Below are 18,901 nucleotides of genomic sequence, written 5' to 3'. Positions count from 1 at the left end.
CTAGCATCACCCTCCCCCCCAAGAGCCCCACCCTGCTTCCCAGTGGCATCCTCACCCCTAGGAACCCCACTCTGCTCCCCAGCAGCAGCCTCCCCCCCAAAAACCCCCCCCTTCCCCCCCCCCCCCCCCCCCCCCCCTTCCCCCCAGTGGCATCCTCCCCCCCGGGAGCCCCACTTTGCTCCCTAAGAACCCCACTCTTCTCCCCAGCAGCAGCCTCCCCCCAAAAAACCCTACCCTTCTCCCCAGTGGCACCCTACCCCCAGGGAGCTCCACTTTGCTCTCTAGCATCACCCTCCCTCCAAGGAGCCCCACTCTGCTCCCCAGCAGCACCCTTTCCCCCAAGAACCCTACCCTGTTCTACAGTAGCTCCCTCCTCTCCAGGAGCCCCCTCCCCCCCAGGAGCCCCACCCTACCTTCTAGCATTACCCTCTCCCCAACAAGTCCCACATTCCCCCCAAAAAGTCCCCCCCCAATCTCCAGCAGTGCCCTTCCCACTGCTGAGGGGCACGTGATCATACCCACAGTTGCCAGCAGAGTGCCCAGCCCCCTGTCTACAGTGGGCTCCACTGCTACGGGGAATTTCCTCAACAGACTGGTCCCTGCAGGAACCTGGAAGCCTGGCATGCCGGGGAACATCTCCCATGTCACCGAGGGGGACAAGCCCCAGCACAGAGCCACCATCTGCCTGAGCAAGATGGACATTGTCTGGGTGATCTTGGCCATCAGTGTGCCCATCTCCTCCTGCTGTAAGTGCAGCTGCCTTTCTCCTCCCCTAGCTGCTCCCTCCATCCTTTTCTTCCATCCCCAGGTCCCTGTCCCCAACATGATCCCAACCTACAACTGGACCCAAACAGCCCCCACAAAGCAGGCTATGCAAACTCCTGGCCTCTAGACAGTTATAGCTAGGGAAGCTAGGGGGCGCCATAGTGCATACAGTGCCAGACCCGAAGCCAGCAAGACTCATCTTCATGAGTTCAAATCTGGCCTCAGACCCTTACTAGCTGTGTGACCCTGTCCAAGTCACTTCACCCAGTTTCCTCATCTGTAGTCAACTGAAAAAGGCAATGGCAAACCGCTCCAGTATCTTTGCCAGGAAAACCCCAAATGGAGCCACAAAGAGTCAGACATGACTGAAACACCTCAATGGGAACCACACGGACAGTGACAGGGGGAGCTGCAGCTCCTTATTCTCTAAAAGGGCAGAACAGATAGGCCTCTCCCTCACAGTCCAGCCTCTGTGCAATGGTCCATGAGGCCTCCCCTCTCCAGGTCTGGGCCAGCTCCAGTTGGCAGAGGGTTCTTCCTGATACTGAGCCCAAATCTGCCACTGTCACTCCTCCCCTGACTTCTTGGTCCTTGGGCTCCTCTCCTGAGCTACACGGTTTTCAGGTGGACTTTCTTATCCACATGAGAGTCCTTCTATTCAAAGGCAGCCACTTAATCTCTTCCCACCCACCCAAAGAGTCTTTTGTTCAAGGTTAAATATCCCCCTTGATCATTTCTCATGCCCTTTCCAGACCTTCCACTCTTTTCCTCTAACCAAACTTTGACTTATTATTGGCCTCTCAAATGAGGTACCAAGAAGAGGAAGGTTCTAGGAATATGGAGACACAACTGATGTAATTCCTGCCCTCGGGGAGCTTGCAAAGGTTTGAAGGAAGGAGGGAGGACCCAACATCTAGAGAACCAGGAAACATCCGGAAGGAGGCGGTCTTGAGCTGAGCCTTACTGAGGATTGAGGATGTCTAGAAGGGGTGGGGCAAGGAGAGAGAGCACTCCAGCTGTGGGGAAGGAACCCTTGCAGGAGACAGAGATATGGGTCTGGGTGGTCTTGCTCCCTTTTTATGCTCTTTGCAGAATCCTTAAAGGTGAAGGCAATTCCACCTTCGTCTTTTAGCACTTCCCTCCCACCCTGGTGCCTAGCACAGTGTCTGGCACATGAGAAGGGTTTAATCAGTCAATGTGCATTGATTGATTGATTGGTTGATTGGAGAGACTAGCCCCTAAAATGGCAGCAGTCCAGCCTGACAATGGAGTGCAGGGCCCCCCTCCAGCTCTGAGCTCAGCGATGGCTGGAGGATACCGGTTTATAAAAGCCAAGGGACACTTTGTCTCCAGAACCTTTTTCAATGGCTCTCGGTGACACCCGTTTTCAGACATGCTCACCCTAAACTCTTAGCTAAGCCCAGGTGCAGTGGAGTCTGCTGCCACCCTCAGGGCAGATGCTGCCCACGGCTGATTCTCTGGCCCTTCGAGCCCAGAATCTCCTTCCTCCGGTTCCCTTTGCACAGGCAGGTCTTGGATCAAAACAGCAGGTCCAGAGCCCTCCCAGAGAAAGCTGGCAAGTTTCCCCAGAGGTGATCCCAAGGAGCTGTTCCTTGGAGCTGTTCCTGAGAAAGGCTTTCCTTGGGGAAAGCTTCTTACTGGAAAGGTGGGTTAGCTGCTTGAGAGAACAGAAACTCCCTGATTGGCCTGTGAGAAGATTCCTTTCCTCCTGAGGGGAATTTGAGGAGGGGAGTCACTGGATCCCCTAGGAAAACTCTAGAGGGACTCATTATCCACCTGACATTAAAAACAGGGCTCTAGGTATGGACCGGAGCTGTGACTTCAGTGGTATGAGGAGTGACCTCAAACAATGCAGGTCAGCACCTCCCTACATAGAATCATAGCTGGGGCAGCTAGGTAAGGCAGTGGATAGAGCACTGGCCCTGGAGTCAGGAGGACCTGAGTTCCAATCCAGCCTCAGACATTTACTAGCTGTGTGTCCCTGGGCAAGTCCCTTAACCCCAATTCTTTACATACAGCCCAAAAAAACCCATATAATCTTAGCTGCCTATATACACAGTAAGGATGTCAGGTGGGGCTTGAATTCAGATCTTCCTGACTCTGAGGCCAACTCTCTTTCCACTCTGCCACACTCTCTGGGTCAAAACCCCACTCCCTGAAAAAAAATCTAGGTCAGAAATTCTGACCCAGTCAAAGGCTTGGGGTTGGGACTGAGCAGAATAAGACAGGCACCTCAGGAAGGCTGTGCTCTGAGGACCAGAAGGAAACAGAAAAGGGAAGATGGGGAGGACAAGAAGAGGGAAAACCAGAGACCTGGGAAAGGCATTCATTTAGAAAGACCAAGGTCTCCCACTGCATCTCAGGCCATCATGGCCAGTGGTGTTGGCTTTTGTCTTGCCACTGGATTTTGAAAACAATGGAGGAGAGAGTGGGGCTGTATTCTGCCTCACTTAAATCCAACTCACACGCAAATCAAGACATCAACTGTGATGTCATTGGTCCTCTTTGAGAAGGAAAGATGAACAACACTGTTATTATAATGGACCTGCCATCTCAGAGATGGGTACTCCAACAATGCAAAGAACAAGCCATCATCCATTCCTTTCTCTAGGAAAAGACATTAGTCATACTTTCCACTGACTTTTATTCATTTCATTCCTTCATTATCTGCTGTGTTCAAGGAACTGTGCTAAGTGCTGTTGGAAATATAAACATGAATATAGCATGGTCCCTGCCCTCAGGAAGCTTACAATCTAATAAGGCAGAAATGACCTAGGGAAGAAACGACAAAGAAATTTAATACCAGGTAGAGTGTGACAGCTACATAAGAGGATAAGTTACTACCATCTGATGAACCATGAAAATTTTCATGGAGGAGGCAGAATTTAAGGCAGGTTCTTGAAAAATAGGTAAGATTTCATCGGGTACAGATAGGGAAGGAGGGCCTTATAAGCAGAGAGAAGAGCATGGAGGCAGAAAAGCAAAGGATATATTTAGGAAGTAGCAAGCAATGCAGTTTGACTATATCCAGAGGTATTCCAGTAAATGTGTAATAACTAGCTCTCCAGAGGGGGAAATGAATTTATGACACATTCTTAAGCTTAGTGTTCATTTTTAGCATTGTCTCTGTCACTTTCTTAAGTCTACTCTAGACAATCAATAAAACAATAAATCATGCCCTGATTTTGCCAATTTTCAAGGTGTGATACACCGAAAATTTAACATTTGGCTCTTACAGTCTGGTTAAAAGCTGATTCTAGCATACCCCTGGTTGTATCGTAGAGCATGTGTAGCTATATTGTCCAGTGGATAGAGTGCCGAGCCTGGAGTCAGGAAGACTCATCTTCCTGAGTTCAAATGTGACCTCAGACACTTACGAGCTGTATGACCCTGGGCAAGTCACTTAACCCTATCTGCCTCAGTTTCCTCCTCTGGAGAAAGAAATGGTAAACTACTCCAGTATTTCTGCCAAGAAAACCCCAAATGGAGTCATGAAGAGTCAGACACAGCTAAAATGACAGAACAACAAAGAAAGCAATGGAAAATAAGACTGGAAAGATCGATTTGGACCAGATTATGGTGGGACTTGAATGTCAAAGAAAGGAATATTGACTTGATTCATTAGGTCATGGAGAGTCATTGGAGGTGTTTTTTTGTTTTATTTTTTTAAACTAGATAAGCTTCTAAACATGTAATCTCACTGACATAGGAGCTTCTGGTGAGGAATCAGCACCAACCCTGCCATTTAGAACATTGCCTAGGATGCTGGGAGGGTGAATAATTTTTTTAGTAACATATCTAACATGCTGCAGAGGCAGGATTTAAACCCAATTCTTTCTGGCTCCAAGGTCAGCTCTCCATCAGTTACACGCAGACTTTTCTTGAACAGGAGACTGACAAGAGGACAGCATTGCTGGAAGTGGTGCGAGGGGTAGACTGAGAGCAGAGAGAGACCTCTTAAGAGACTAACAAGGATCCTAGCCTGCTAGTTCAGGTTTGAAATAATAAAATCTGAATGATCATGGCAGCAGGGGAAGGGAAAGGGATGGGTATTTGGACTGTTTGGGGGGGGGGGGGTTGTTGGGGTTTGGTTTTGTTTGTTTGGGTTTTGTTTGTTTTGTTTTGTTTTTCAGTTTAGCTTTCTTTTGTATCCCCAACTCTTGCTCTGAGTCACTTCTGACTCTTCGTGACTCCATTTGGGGTTTTCTTGGCAAAGATACTGGATCGATTTGACTGGTCCATGGTAGATGCTTAATAAATGCTTGCTGACTTGACTTGACCTTATGAGATGTAATGGAAAGAGAATTGATCTTAAGAGTCAGAAGACTTGGGTTGAGTCCCAGTTCTGATATCTACTAGCCTGTGTACCCCCGGGAAAGTCCCCCACCCACTGTATCTTAGTCTCTTCATGGGTAAAATGAGGGTCATAATGCTCATATTTTCTACACACCATGGAGGTTATTGTGAAAGAGCTTTGTAGATTTCAAAGTAGGATTTAGCCAGCCCTCAGTTTCCTCATCAGTAAAATGAAGGTATCAGATGAGATGACTTTTAAGGCCCCTTTCATCTCTAAGTCAGTGATTTTTATTAAGGATGACTTATTATTGTTATATATCTCATGCAATATGTGAGGTAATATCATTATCATTGAGAGCCATATGAGCATAAATGAAATCATAATAAATGGCAGCTGGGTATGGAGTATTCAGCCTGGAGCGAGGAAGGCTCAAATCCATCCCCAGATATTTAGTAGCAATGCAACCCTGGGCATTTAGCTTTGCCCCAGTTTCCTCATCTGTAGAATGGAGATAACAATAGCACTTACCTCCTAGGGTTGAGAATCAAAGGTGATAATGTTTATAAAGCACTTTGAAAACCCTTGTAAATGCTAATTATTAGCATTAATCATTTCACTTTAAAGTTCAAATCACTTTATGTGCATTATGTTACATGATCCTCACAATAGCCCTGTGAGATAGATAATGAAAGTACTAATTATTCCCATTTTATAGATGAGGTTTGGAGTAATTAAGAGATTTGCCCACATCCCATAAATGTCAAAGACCTGCCTAGGTCTTATATCTCCAAAGTTGGTTCTCTCTCCATCCTATATCTGGGACCCTGGCCTGGGAATCAGGAAACCTGGGTCTCCTTCCTGTCAGGTCACAGTGGTGTGTGACCTTGGACAAGTCTCCTAGCTTCACCTCTCTGGGTCTGAATATCTACCTCTGCAAATTGAAGGGGTCAGTGCTTAAGGTTCTGGGATGTTTTTCTGAAGGAGGGAGATCCATGGAATACAGATCCCACCCCTCGCCTCCTACCTTTGTGTGAGATGGAAACTGCACATTTGTCCCTTAATGGGCTTTCTGCCATGATGAAGACCATAGTTCTGTTGAAGCATTAGCTAGAACAGGAAATGGGACCTGGGGTAAATAGATAGTTTGTTAGCTATAACATCTGAAATACCTCTGACACCCCATTCCTGTTTCGCTCTCTCCCAGGCTGTAATTCTAATAAATAATTTTAGTGGGAGCTTTCCCATTTTCCAAATATCTCCTCTAACTTTCTGTTTATGATTTGTGCTTTGCCAGCCCAAACTCCCTGAACTACTTAGTCATTACAGGGGTAATGAGAGAGAAGAAGCCAGGTGTACTTTTGAAGCATCCTAAAAAATAAAAAGAATTAAAAGAGCAGTAAGAAAATTAAAAGCATTTTGATCAGAATCAAAGTAGATCAGAATAGAGGGAAGCCTTCCCTGAGAAATATTGCTGCAGGAAGGGGTGGTGAAGAAGCATGGTCTCTCCTCATTCATTCATTCATTCATTCATTCATTTATCAAACACTTATTAAGCACCTTCTCTATGCCAAGCCCTATGCGAAGTTCTACGGATACAAAAAACAAAAATGAAACAGTCCCTGCCCTCAAGGAGCTTACATTCTATTGGGATGGCACAATAGAAATACAGATGAGTAAATACAAAATCAATACAAGCTAATTTCTGAAGGTTGGGAAAGGGAGATCAAGAAAGGCCTCAGATCAGAAGTAGTACTTAAGCTGATCCTTGAATGAAATTAAGGATTCTAAGCTATGGACATGAGGGTCATAGATTTCAAATGGGAAAGAATGGGACAGCCAGGTGGCACAGTAGATAGAGTGCCATCCCTGGAGTCAGGAGGACCTAAGTTCAAATCCAGCCTCAGATACTTCTTAACCTTTATGGCCCTGAGCAAGTCACTTTTCCCTGATTGCCTCAAAAAAAAAAAGAATTTCAGGGGACATAAAAGGTGATCTAGTTCAACCTCTTTGATTTACAGTTGAGGAAACTGAGGCCCAGAGGGCAACTTACCCAATTACCCAAATTACCCAACTTACCAACAGTTACTAAGTAGCAGAACCAGAATTCAAACCCAGGCACTCTGACTCCAACTCCAGCATTATTGTTCACATACTTTAAAGTCTTTTTGATAGAAACTATCAGGACTGCCTTTTCCTCCTCCTGCCTTTAACCAATCAACAACTACCCATCTCTCTGCCTTGAAACAGTTCAGGACAAGTAAAGGCCCTAGGTACATTATTTCCAGGCAGTCTCTCTACCCCAAGTGTTCAGCTGTTACCTATCAAAAAGTCCCTAGAGAAATCTTAGGCAGGACTTTGAAACACTCAGTTGGACTTCTTGTGGGTCCCTAGGAACTTACTTCTTTCTAAGCATCTCCCAAATCTCTTGATGGACTCAGGGCTTCTTATCAGTGTCATTTGGACCAGACCAGTTAGGTCTCCATGCTCATTCTGTTCCAAATGTGCGCCTGTGGAAGACTGAGGGCAAGGATGTAGATTAGAATGTGACCAACATGAACCTGTTGGTTCAGCAAGAAGTTTGATTCATCTTTCCAATTCCCCAGCAGGCCCAAATAAGATTTGTTGGAGTGATGGAGGAGGGACATGCCATGCAATGTCTGTTCTGAAAAACCACAGGTGGACTTTTTGCTTTAGCAGACACAAGTCATATATTTCCAACTGAAACAACCTGGTTTCATCCCCGTCATTATCCTGGGCAATTGACCCTACTTCATGAAGGCTTGATGAGCCTTGGTCAGTTAATATTGGTGAATGATAATGTCCTGGGATTTGCTCAGGGCAGGATCATCTCTACTGGGCTTAGACCGGAAGTGTTCATTATCACTTAGCTCCCAGGCACACATACAAGGACTCCAGAGGACTTTCCACCAGGATCATCATGGACCATAGCAATGGAAGGTACTTTGGAGGCCATAAAATCCAACGTTCTAGTCTATAAGAGTAGAAACCAAGGCTAAGCTAGTAAGTAATTGAGGCAGGATTTTAACTCAGGTCTTCCTGACTCCAGGTCCAGTACTCTGTGTACTATGGTACCTCTCAGCTTCCCCTAAATGAGCTCTCCTATCTCTGTCTCTCTACAGCGGTTTTGTTGACAGTGTGTTGCATGAGGAGGAAGAAGAAAACATCAAACCCAGAAAATAACCTGAGTTATTGGAACAACGCTATCACCATGGACTACTTCAACAGGCATGCTGTGGAGCTGCCCAGAGAGATCCAGTCTCTGGAAACTTCCGAGGTACAGGGTTCAGCTGGGGGAATGGTAACTCGGGGCTAGTCTTGGGAGAAACTCTGGGCCTCTTCCATGGCTGCATCCTGGCATGGAGCTTCTCCAAGGCCAGGTCAGCCATGTAAGCAAGAGTTAGTCATCCTGTTCAAGCAAGGTTTTGAGTCACATGGTCAGACATGTTGGCTCTTTTTTTCTTGATTAAACTTCATTGTTGCAAAAGAGAAGGAAAGGGGGTAAATGTGAATCATTTGGAAGCGACAACAAGAATTTTTATAAGACATTAAAGCAGGCATGGATCGGTACAGTGGCAAGAAAGGAAGAAAGAATAAAGGAAGAAAACAAAAAAGAGAAAGGAAGGAAGGGGAGGGAAAAGAGATAAGAAAAAAGGAAGAAAAGAAGAAAGAAAAAGAATGAAAGAAGGAAGAGAAAGAAAAAGAAAAAAATGGAATGTGTGCCATGTAATGAAGTCACTGTCATCAGAGGGGCAGCTTAGCTAGGTTCAGAATAGTTCATTACCAGAGAGAGGTTTGGCCATTTGATGATGAAGTTTTTTGGCCATAGCAACTCATAAAGAGAATACTAAAAAAGAGAGCATTGGCAGAAGGAACATTCATGCCAATGAAGTCTCACATCCTGAAAGTACAGGTATACCTTGGAGAGATTGTGGGTTCAGTTCCAGACCACTACAATAAAGTGAATATTGCACTAAAGTGAGTCACTCAAATTTTTTATTTTCCCAGTGCATATATAAGTTATGTTTATACTATACTATAATCTATTAAATGTGCAATAGTGTTATGTCTTTTAAAATGTACATACTTTAATTTAAAAATACTTTATTGCTAAAAAAAAAATACTAACTACCATTTGAGTTTTTAGCAAGTTATAATCTCTGCTCATGGAGGGTCTTGTCTTGATGTTGATGGCTGCTCACTGATTAGGGTGGTAGTGATTAAAGGTTGGGTGGCTGAGTCAATTCCTTAAAGTAAGACAATGAAGTTTGCCACATGGATTGACCCTTTCAAACACTTAGAGGCTATTACAATGGCCTACTAATTACTAATTGACCTAATATCAATATTATTGGGTCTCAAGGAATAGGGAGGCTGGAGTCAAGAGAAGAGCAGTCAGGACACACCCAACATTTATCAATTAAGTTCACTGTCTTATATGGGCATGGTTCGTGGCACCCCAAAACAATTATAATAATAACATCAAAGATCACTGATCACAGATCACCTTAACAGATATAATAATTATAATGAAAAAGTTTGAGATATTGCTAGAATTATCAAAATGTGACACAGAGACTTGATGTGAACACTTGCTACTGGAAAAAATGGTGCCAGTAGACCTACTCAATGCAAAAGTGCCACAAACCACAAAAAATCACAGTATCTGTGAAGTGCAAGAAAATGAGCTGTGCCTGTTCTGAAATCAGAGGAAAAGGGTCACTAGGAAGGATCTCAAGAGATCATTAGGTTCAGTTCTGTGTCTCTGGAGGGTCATAACCAAGCCTTGAAAACCTTGCTTACTCAATGTGTTATACTGCAAAGCCGTGGCCACAAAACCCTTGAGATGAGTAGGCAAGTCATTGGCAGAACCATGAAGGGATTGTCCATGTACTTAAGGAAATAGCAGTGGGAAAGGGCTAGCTATCCTGCATCTGAATAAGGGATGACTTCCCAAAAGTACTTCCACAATCTATGTCCTGCCTCTGAGCAAGCCTATATTTTTTATAAAATATATTAAAAATCAAATGTAATTCCACATAAAAAATCCTATGTCTAAAAAAATTAGAGTGAAATTACCATCTGCTTTTAAAAGGGAGCATGCTCTTTGACCACATTAAGCATCCAGGGCTAGACATGATGGTACCGTGCTCTTCTGTCCTGAGAAGATCGTGTCTGAAGTCTTGGGTTCCCTCCTGGCCGTCACGTTTTAGGAAGGCCATCGATCAGCTGGAACAAGACAAGAGGAGGGCAGCCAAAACAGTGAAAGTCCTTGAGTTCATGCTGTATGAGCACTTAGGATGGTTAGCCCTGGGGAAGGTAAGATGAGGAGAAGATGACAAAGTTGAGAGTGTGCTTTCAACTATTTGAAGGGTTTGGAAGGAGAAAAAAAAAAAGAATTATTCTTATTCTGCTTGGTCCCAGAGGACCAAACTAAAAGCAATGAGTCATTCAGTCAGTCAACAAATGTTAATTAAGTGTCAACTATGTTAATTAAGCCAGGCTCCGTGCTGAGTATTGGGGATACAAAGAAAGACCAAAGATAGTCCTCGATCTCAAAGAGCTCACAGTCTAATGAGGGAGACAATGTACAGCAAATAAACAACATACAGGATAAATTAGAAGCATTCAGTAGGATGAAGGCATTAAAATCGGATGGAGTGTCAACTAGGAAGAATCCACAGCACAGGATCCCCCAAACCCCTCAGCTCACACGGAACTAGATCCAATCTCAGGGTGACCCTAAAAAGGTACCTTTTTTAAAACTTACTCTGCCTTCACCCAAGGTTTTACCTGGAAAATCTCCCAATAATTTCATGTCTAGGCTTTCACAGATGGGGTAACAGGAGTCCCCAAGTACTCTTTGCAATGCAATTGAAAGGGAGACTTTCAATCCCTGAACTCCCCAAATGGGAAATTACTGACAACTTCCAAGGCAAGTGCTACCCAAGGAGTCTCCTTTTCTCTTCTAGAAGGCTAAATTCCAGGGTCATACTGCCTAGGAAATCATACCCTCGCCACTTCCTTACACAAGAAGTTGGGGTCCATGAACATTGCTCCTAAATTTCCTTCTCTAGTCAAGCATGCAAGTCTGTAGCTGCTTATGTCACATTCATCTCCAAGGACTTTATCCTGGTCCTGGCTGCTGCCAACTCCTGACCTGGGAAAGTCCACCACAGACCACTGACCTTTGACTTGCGCTTCAAAGGGGAACTAGCAGAAGGTGGCCAGAGACTTAAGGTCCAGGAACTGCCCTCTCAGGCCACCTACATAAGCACGTGATGCCTGCCAGGGGCTCCTGCCATACAGTACCATTAACTTCTCATCCTCTCTGTACCCCCAGAAGAAAGCTGCCAGGGAAAAGATGGGTGAAGGGATGAGCAGGTCTACAGAGTTACCTTTGTAATTTGGGCAAAAGGGCTGTTCCCTCTTACAAGAACCCATCTTCTCAATAGTTCAAGGCACAGGATTCATCTTGGGAGCAGCACCGGAAATCAATCAGGACATCATCCACTAGAAACTAATCAGAAGTTGTCTTTATCCACTTAACAAAATGCCAGTGGACATGCCCATACTCCATGCGGGAACAGTTATGCTTGTATATCCATACTATATAAAGGCAAAGGCATGCTCATGAAGTTGATCATGGAGAAATTATCCAGTCAGCTCCTCTCCAAAGATAAATTAAGGCTTGATAGAAGGAGAAACTTACAAATAATTAGGGCTTTCCAAAAGTGGACTTTATGACCTCTGTAAAGAGAAGTAACCCTCCTCACTGACAGTCTTTAAGCAAAGGCTGAATGACCACTTGTCAGGTTCTGGTGAGGGTTGGACCATATGACCCCTGAGGTCCCGCCTAGCTCTGTGATTCTGTGACAATCCATAAAGGGTTGGACCACATGAGGATTATCGTGTGGACACACACAAAACACAGGTGACTGATTTGTATAAAACCTGCCCCGCCTCAGATGAGTGCTCTTTTTCAGTATAAGCGTGTATTTCTTTCCTTTCACAGAGCTCTCATTTTAAAGGTGCAGCCTACATTTAGGGGTGCTGCTTGCAGTTGCACCAATCTGGCCCTTCAGCTTGTTTATAACCAGATCCCCTTTGGACTCAGAATTATTCACTTACTCTTCCCCATTTAAGCTGCCAATTGTATGGCTTGCCAAAAGCTTCTCCAAAACAGATTTTTATAGTGGCATTTAAACCTGCTATCTTACTCTCCTGCTGCATTGACGAACCTCCTATCTCGGCAAGCTCAGCCCTCCACCAGAAGGGAGTTGAGAGAGAAACTAACGGAGGAACGGACGTGGAAAATCAGACTGAAATATGCTTGGAATTTGGAGTGCTTTTCCTCATTCCCTCCCTGCTTTCCTCCCTATGCAGTATGGTCTAGTGAATATACATTTTACCCATGTATTTATAGTACTAACCCATTCACAAGCTTCCAGGTTCTAGGGACACCTAGGTGGCTCAGTGAGTAGAGCACCCTCCCTGGAGTCTGGAGGACCTAAGTTCAAATATGGCCTCAGACACTTGACACACTTACTAGCCATGTGACCTTGGGCAAGTCTCTTAACCCCAATTGCCCTGCCTTCCCCCCTCCAAAAATAAAAAAAAAATATCAAAATCTTCTAGGTTCTAGATATCTCCTTCCTGATTTGGGGGGGGGAGGGGGGTACTCAGCAGGTAGGGAGGGGCAAAGCACATTCTTTATTTGGGTACTGTGGCCCCAGATGCATCTTTCTCTAATTCCAAGACAAATCTTTGGGTAAAGTTGATTTAATCTTTGAAAATAAATTATTTAATAAGCATTCCTCCTTTCTGTCATTCATCCTTCTCTATCCTCTTCTCTCCCTTCCCCTTTTCTTCTCTCTCTGTCTCTTTTCTCACCTCTCCTTCCCTATTCTCTTCCCTTCCTAATTGCCCTCCTCTCCTTTTCCTCTTCTTCTTCCTTCTTTCTTCTCTCCTCACACTCCTTTCTGTCACACATATACCAAGTGCCCATTCCCAGTTTGACCTTAATGAGGAAGCACTTTTGAGATAGGAGTTCTACCTTTCACATTATGGGTATATCATGAGTTCGCCTGGAGAGGGACCAGTTGATTTTTATCATTGTATCTGTCCCTCCACTTGGCACAATACCTTGTACATAGTAGGCTGAATAAACATTTGCTGAATTGTCAACTTCTAGCAGTGACGACAAACAATAATCACAAAGAACCCAAGTCTTGAAACATTCTTTGTGTCACCTCCATGTGGAGGAAGCCCAGCAGCAGCTGCCTCCCACCACCTTCATCTTGACCAAAGACCTCCTGTAGTTCCAGGGGTCTTTCTTGCCAGTCCATAGCTTATGGCAGAATTAAGACTGGCTCTGACTTGTTAGTAAGTTTCTGGGGTGGATTTTAATCCAGGGCTACCCTGCTGTCTTTCTCATGCCCTTTCCTGTCATTTTTCCCCCTAGGACCAGCTCTCGGAACCCCGCTCTCCAGCCAATGGAGATTACAGAGGCAGTGGGATTGTACTTGTCAACCCCTTCTGTCAAGAAACGCTGTTTGTAGGAAACGACCAAGTGTCTGAGATCTAACCTGCACCAGTCCACTCGCATTACAATTCTGTGCTTTCCGTCTCTAAATTATAAATACATATATATATTATAAATATAACCTTTGTGTAACCCTGACTTAATGAGAAACATTTTCAGCTTTTTTTTTCCTAAGAATTGTCAACATCTTTTTTATAAGTGTGGTTGAAAAGAAAACTTTACAGAATGACCTGTGGCTTTATAAAATAAAGGTATTTCTAAGCAAAATGGTCATGCCAATTGCTTCTCTTGATATCTGTCCTCAGAGTTATATGAGGGAAATTATTTTCACAAGACTCCCAAGTCAAGTAAGTTACCTGACCTCCAGCCTGTATCTGATTTATCCATACTCCTGATATGGTCAACAGCATTACCATTTATGTGGTCCAAAGTAGCCAATACCCTCTCATCTGAACCTGTTCCCACATTTCCTAATGTTCCTCAAGTGCCCCAGAGAAGGAACTGAGGTCATTTGGGTATAAAGGGTGACCAGATTCACAAAGAAGGACAATAGGACCATAAAATTAAAGCTGAAATGGACATTAGAAGTTATCAATCCCAATTCTGTCATTTTAAAAATGAGGAAACTGAGGCCCAAAGTGATTGAAGGATTTTCCCAAGGTTCCATAAATAGTCAATAGCAAAGCTATCCAAAGAACCCAAAATCAATGACTCCAAAATCCAATTCCCATCATACTACACTGGGCTGCCTCCCAATAACCACCTCCAAGATATTTCTCTAGGTCCACTAGCTGTCTAAACTATTTTGTAACTTCAAAGTATCTCCCCTTTGCTATAAAGCAAAATTCCACATAAGTTCTTGGAACTTGATCAAGGACATATAGTTATGGAAGTACTAAATGGACCTTCTTATAAGTCAAGTCAACTTGTGAGAAACTTACACCAAGACCCAAAGACACAGCACCAAGGGTAAGCATGCTATAATGGGGGGATCAGGGGAAGTGGATTTGGAGTCAAAAGACCCAGGTTCAAATCCTGTTTCTTCCACTTACTGCAACCCTGGATAAATTACTTCATCTCTCTGGGTCTCAGTTTTCTCTATCTACAAAATAAGGGATTTGCTAGAGTTGGTTTTAAGAGCCCTGTCAGTCCTAAATCCTGTGACAATACCATATGCCATAGAACAGTATGATGGAAACATTTTTGGTGGTCATAAAAACACTGTCTTTTAACTACTTCTCTCCCATTAGCAACTGTTAAGTTTTAGATGGGAGGAAATTTGTGTTAAGTTTGCTGTCCAACTTTTTAAGAAAGGTTAGCCATTTGTTGTGCCCAAAAGAATACTGAGAACATAGTTAGTGATCAGATGTTTTGTAAGCTTTTTTTAAATTATGAAAAATTATATGGGCACATGGCTACTCCTTCATTCCCTGAAGCAAGTTACCCTCTTCCTGCAATCTTAAAAAGAATTACATTTCCAAAGCAAATCATTTAGGAGAAAATGCCAAGTAAATTCCTATAACACACTTCAGGATGAGTCTCCACAAGCCCAAATCACCATCCCTCCTGGATTTTCCCAGAAATCCCAGACTCTTTTCCATCCAGAACATCTGAATGCTTTAGTCACTATTGAGTGCCCACCACCATCATTCTCTACCCACACAGAGATCAGGCAAATCAGTGACTCAGGAAAGGCCCTTAAGGAGGGGTCACTTTTCTTTTCCTCAGTTCATTATCTAGATCCTTGGGAAAGGATATTTGACTTTCTACTCAACAATGGTGTGGGTGAGTGGCCTAGAGAGGTCTCTAAGATTCCTTCTAAGATTCTGTAACCCAGAAGACTTTGAGTTTAAATTCAGCGAGGCAAGATCACATTACAGAATTCTAATCTAGTATTTATCATTTGATAAATGATTTTTAAATAGAATATATTTTGAATATAAGTGTTATTGCAATTGATGGGGGAATCCAATAAGTATTGCTTCATCTATTTATGTCACTGCATTAGGCTTTGTACCGTGATTTTTTTTCTCTTTCCTCTCCCATTTCCTTTGAAGAAAAAGATGACCCTCAATGTGTGCATCGTCGCTGTTGTATGAGCCTACCTATGTGAGTTATTTTGTTGTCTCTACTCTGAAGACTTTACCTTACCTACTAGGGGAACTGTGGCTTAGGGAACCATTATTATCTGTCTCTGCTGTTGGGTTTTTTTAAACATAAACATAGCATTTCTGTTAGCCTACTGTGCTTAGCATACCAATGTGTGTATATATAGAGATACATATGTAAAGTAAATCTATATATAATATATGTAATCAAAGATGCATATGTTATATATATAAACGTATAACCTATTTTTCTTGATCTATAATATTCAGCTACTATGTATATACAAATAAATGTATTTTATTAGCCAGAGGCTTAAGTTCCTAACACCTTTTGCCTTTCTGTTTGTTTTTAAATAACTCATTAACTCATAAATTAACATCAGTATCATGCCTATGGTCAAAGGATTGCCATGGATGCCACAAGAGGGGTATTCCTGTTTGGAGGAAAGAGTTGGACTAGATGCCCTCTGAGATCCCATCCCACTCCAAGAATGCATGGCTGTTGGGTTTGAAATTGAGTTTGAAACTGAATAGGCTTTGCAGGTGGGCTAAGCTTGTGTGGTCATCTGACAAAAATACAATGAGGCTTTAAGAAGTTTCAGCTACCTGCATTTCATGTCAAGTATTTGAAGATGTTGGCGCCAATTAAAGTGTGTCCTCCTTCCATTCCAGTTATGAGAGGTTTCCTGAGGGGAGATCTTTAGGAAAGAAAAGCCCTGAGTTTATTTTCCTTGGGGGAGCAGGGAAGGTAAGCATCCAAAAGTGGTCATTTTATAAATAAATGAATAATAGGTGAGTCCTAACTAGATACGATGAAAACTCCTTATGTAGTTCAGAAATCAGGAGAATCCAGGTCCATCTTGGAATATATTCAAGGCCAGACTAATTAGAAGTACTTAAAGGATTTCATAACAACTTAGTTACACTTTGACCCTATTGCATGAGCCGCAGGATGGTTTCAAGTTGGTGGTCTCAAGGCCAGATCTGCCTAAGCTACTCAAAAATACCTAATCACAATAACTATTAGATCTGACTCAAATCAATCAACAATCCTTGGTTGAGAACTTAGAGAACTAGGCCTTGTGCTAGGTGCTGGAGATAGAAGGGCAAAAGCAAATCAGTCCCTACCTTCAAGAAGCTTACACTCTAAGCAAGGGAGACATCATGTACATATATGTACCTACATATACACACAATAGAGATTATTCGGATTTAGAGTACAATAACAAAGGAATGGGGGAGGGAGAGAAAGCACCAGCAGCCGGGGGTGGGGGATGGTCAGGAAAAGATTCCTGTAGAAGGTAGCACTTAAACTGAGCTTTACAGAAAACTAGGGAATCTAAAGGGGCAGCTAGGTGGTACCATAGTGCATAGAGCACTGAACTGGGAATCAGGAAGACTCATCTTCCTGAGTTCAAATCCAGCCCCAGACACTTGCTAGCTGTGTGACTTTGGGCAAGTCACTTAACTCAGTTTCCTCAGGAAAAAGAACTGGAGAAGGAGGCAAACCTCTCCAATATCTTTGCCAAGACATACTTTTAAGTTTAATTTGCATTAGCAGCATTTTTCTCCATCATTTTTAGTCTAGATAATCACCATAACAATAAACCAAACCCAGATTTGTGGCATTTGCTGATTTCTGAGGTGTAAGTGATGGGCTCTTGTGAGCTGGTGGGGGCTGACTCCAGCACACACCTGCATATGCCACCTTGGCAGAGTGCTGGGATTATAAATTTAGAACTGGAAAGAATCTTAGATGCCAAGAGTGATTCCTTCCTCTTGTATGAGGTAACTGAGACAAAGATACTGAACCACCTGCCCAGGGCCACACAGGGGGTATGCTTCAGATAGAATTTAAACCTGGATCTTCCTAATTCCAAGACCACTAAACCATAAGCCTCCGTTTTCCAGTATGTATAATGGGGCTAGTAATCTGGCCACTAGGGGAACTATGCCTACCTTATTGAGTTTTGTAAGGATAAAATACAACCCCCTATGTGAGAGTGCTTTGTAAACAAGAAAGCATTGAATGAATAGAAGTCTTAATAAACAGCTTTGCTAAGTCCTACCGGCCCCCACCTCCTTGGCCTTTGGGGTATTAGAGGACATGTGGGCAAGGGTGTGGCGTCTCAACCACCTTCTCAACAACCCTACCCTTTTCGAATACAGTCTTGGGAAGGCATCTTGATAACCCAGATTTATGCCCTGGGCGGGTTGCAGAAATATCTTCTCTAGGCTAATTCTTGGGCAGGTTGTCTCATTAATAATAATAATAACTGTATAGGTGGGAAAGTATGTAGACATACAGGATGGTAACTGCAGGTGCTTTCTCATTTTTCAATTTGTTGAACTCAGATTCCTCCCGCCCCCGCCCCCCCTCCCCCCCCCCCCCCCATTTTGGTATCTTCCCTCCTTCAGATACCTTGACAGTTGATCTTTCAGCACTCTCAAAATTGCTTTCATATAAAGCAGAGATCTCCTGTACATATCCTTGGATTTGTTCCAAGTGCTTGGAGAAAGGAAAAAAAAAGCCATAACCTGTGTCCTTAGCATGGCGGTCCATGCACACAAGGTAGTCCAAAAGATCCTTCTCCTGCTACTCGAGTACCACCTTCAGCACCATAGCCAGCAACTTGTCCACCCAGGGCAAGGAGCGTGAAATTCGTCCTTAATTCAGTTTACTGGGAGGTAGTCCAACCTAGTCAGGGGAACGCTGGGAGGTTCCAAGGGGAATACGGTGGTAAGGTCAGACTAGGTTAGAAGCTTGCCAACTGCTTGAGGGGCATGGGGTGGGGAGGGCAGAGGATGCCACCCTCTGGGAGCTTCTGGTTTTCTGATTATGTGCTGAGCCCTGTTGTTTCTATGCTACAGAAGAATGGGTAGTTTTTGCAATACTCCTATAAATTTTGGTTCCCCAGTCAAAACTCGGGTCACTGTCTCCCACCCCCCCACCCCCACACACACACACCCTTCCCTCTAGTTATAGCTCTGCTCACTATCAGCATGGTTGTACAATAAAGAAAGCGCTGGCCCTGGAGTCAAAGGATCTGAGTTTAAATCTCACCTCCAATGCTTATTACCTGTATAACCTTGGGCTAATACCTTAACCCCTCTTGCCCTTGGTTTCCTCATCTATAAAATGAGGCC

General features: G+C 43.7%; 2 protein-coding genes across 2 annotated transcripts in view; both read left to right on the top strand.

Moving 5' to 3' along the window:
* ACKR4 (atypical chemokine receptor 4) overlaps positions 1-12,626 on the top strand; it is a 781,696-nt gene extending 769,070 nt beyond the window's left edge. Inside the window, exon 3 of the mRNA XM_069088380.1 lies at positions 12,553-12,626. The gene's annotated coding sequence lies outside the window, so the exon portion shown is untranslated. The remainder of the gene's footprint in view (positions 1-12,552) is intronic.
* Positions 1-15,861, top strand: part of TMEM108 (transmembrane protein 108) — a 35,624-nt gene extending 19,763 nt beyond the window's left edge. Inside the window, 4 exon segments of the mRNA XM_069088299.1 lie at positions 5-123; positions 126-746; positions 8,224-8,378; positions 13,566-15,861. Of these exon segments, the coding sequence (XP_068944400.1) occupies positions 5-123; positions 126-746; positions 8,224-8,378; positions 13,566-13,688 (1,018 nt within the window). The 3' untranslated portion in view covers positions 13,689-15,861.
* Positions 15,862-18,901: the final 3,040 nt, after the last annotated feature.

Source organism: Petaurus breviceps, unplaced genomic scaffold (assembly GCF_028583685.1).
Source record: "Petaurus breviceps papuanus isolate PSGF00001 unplaced genomic scaffold, PetGlider_PUasm1.0 185, whole genome shotgun sequence".
Lineage (NCBI taxonomy): Eukaryota > Metazoa > Chordata > Mammalia > Diprotodontia > Petauridae > Petaurus > Petaurus breviceps.
The sequence above is the reverse complement of the archived record's forward strand: the minus strand, read 5'-3'. Positions and strand labels throughout refer to the sequence as shown.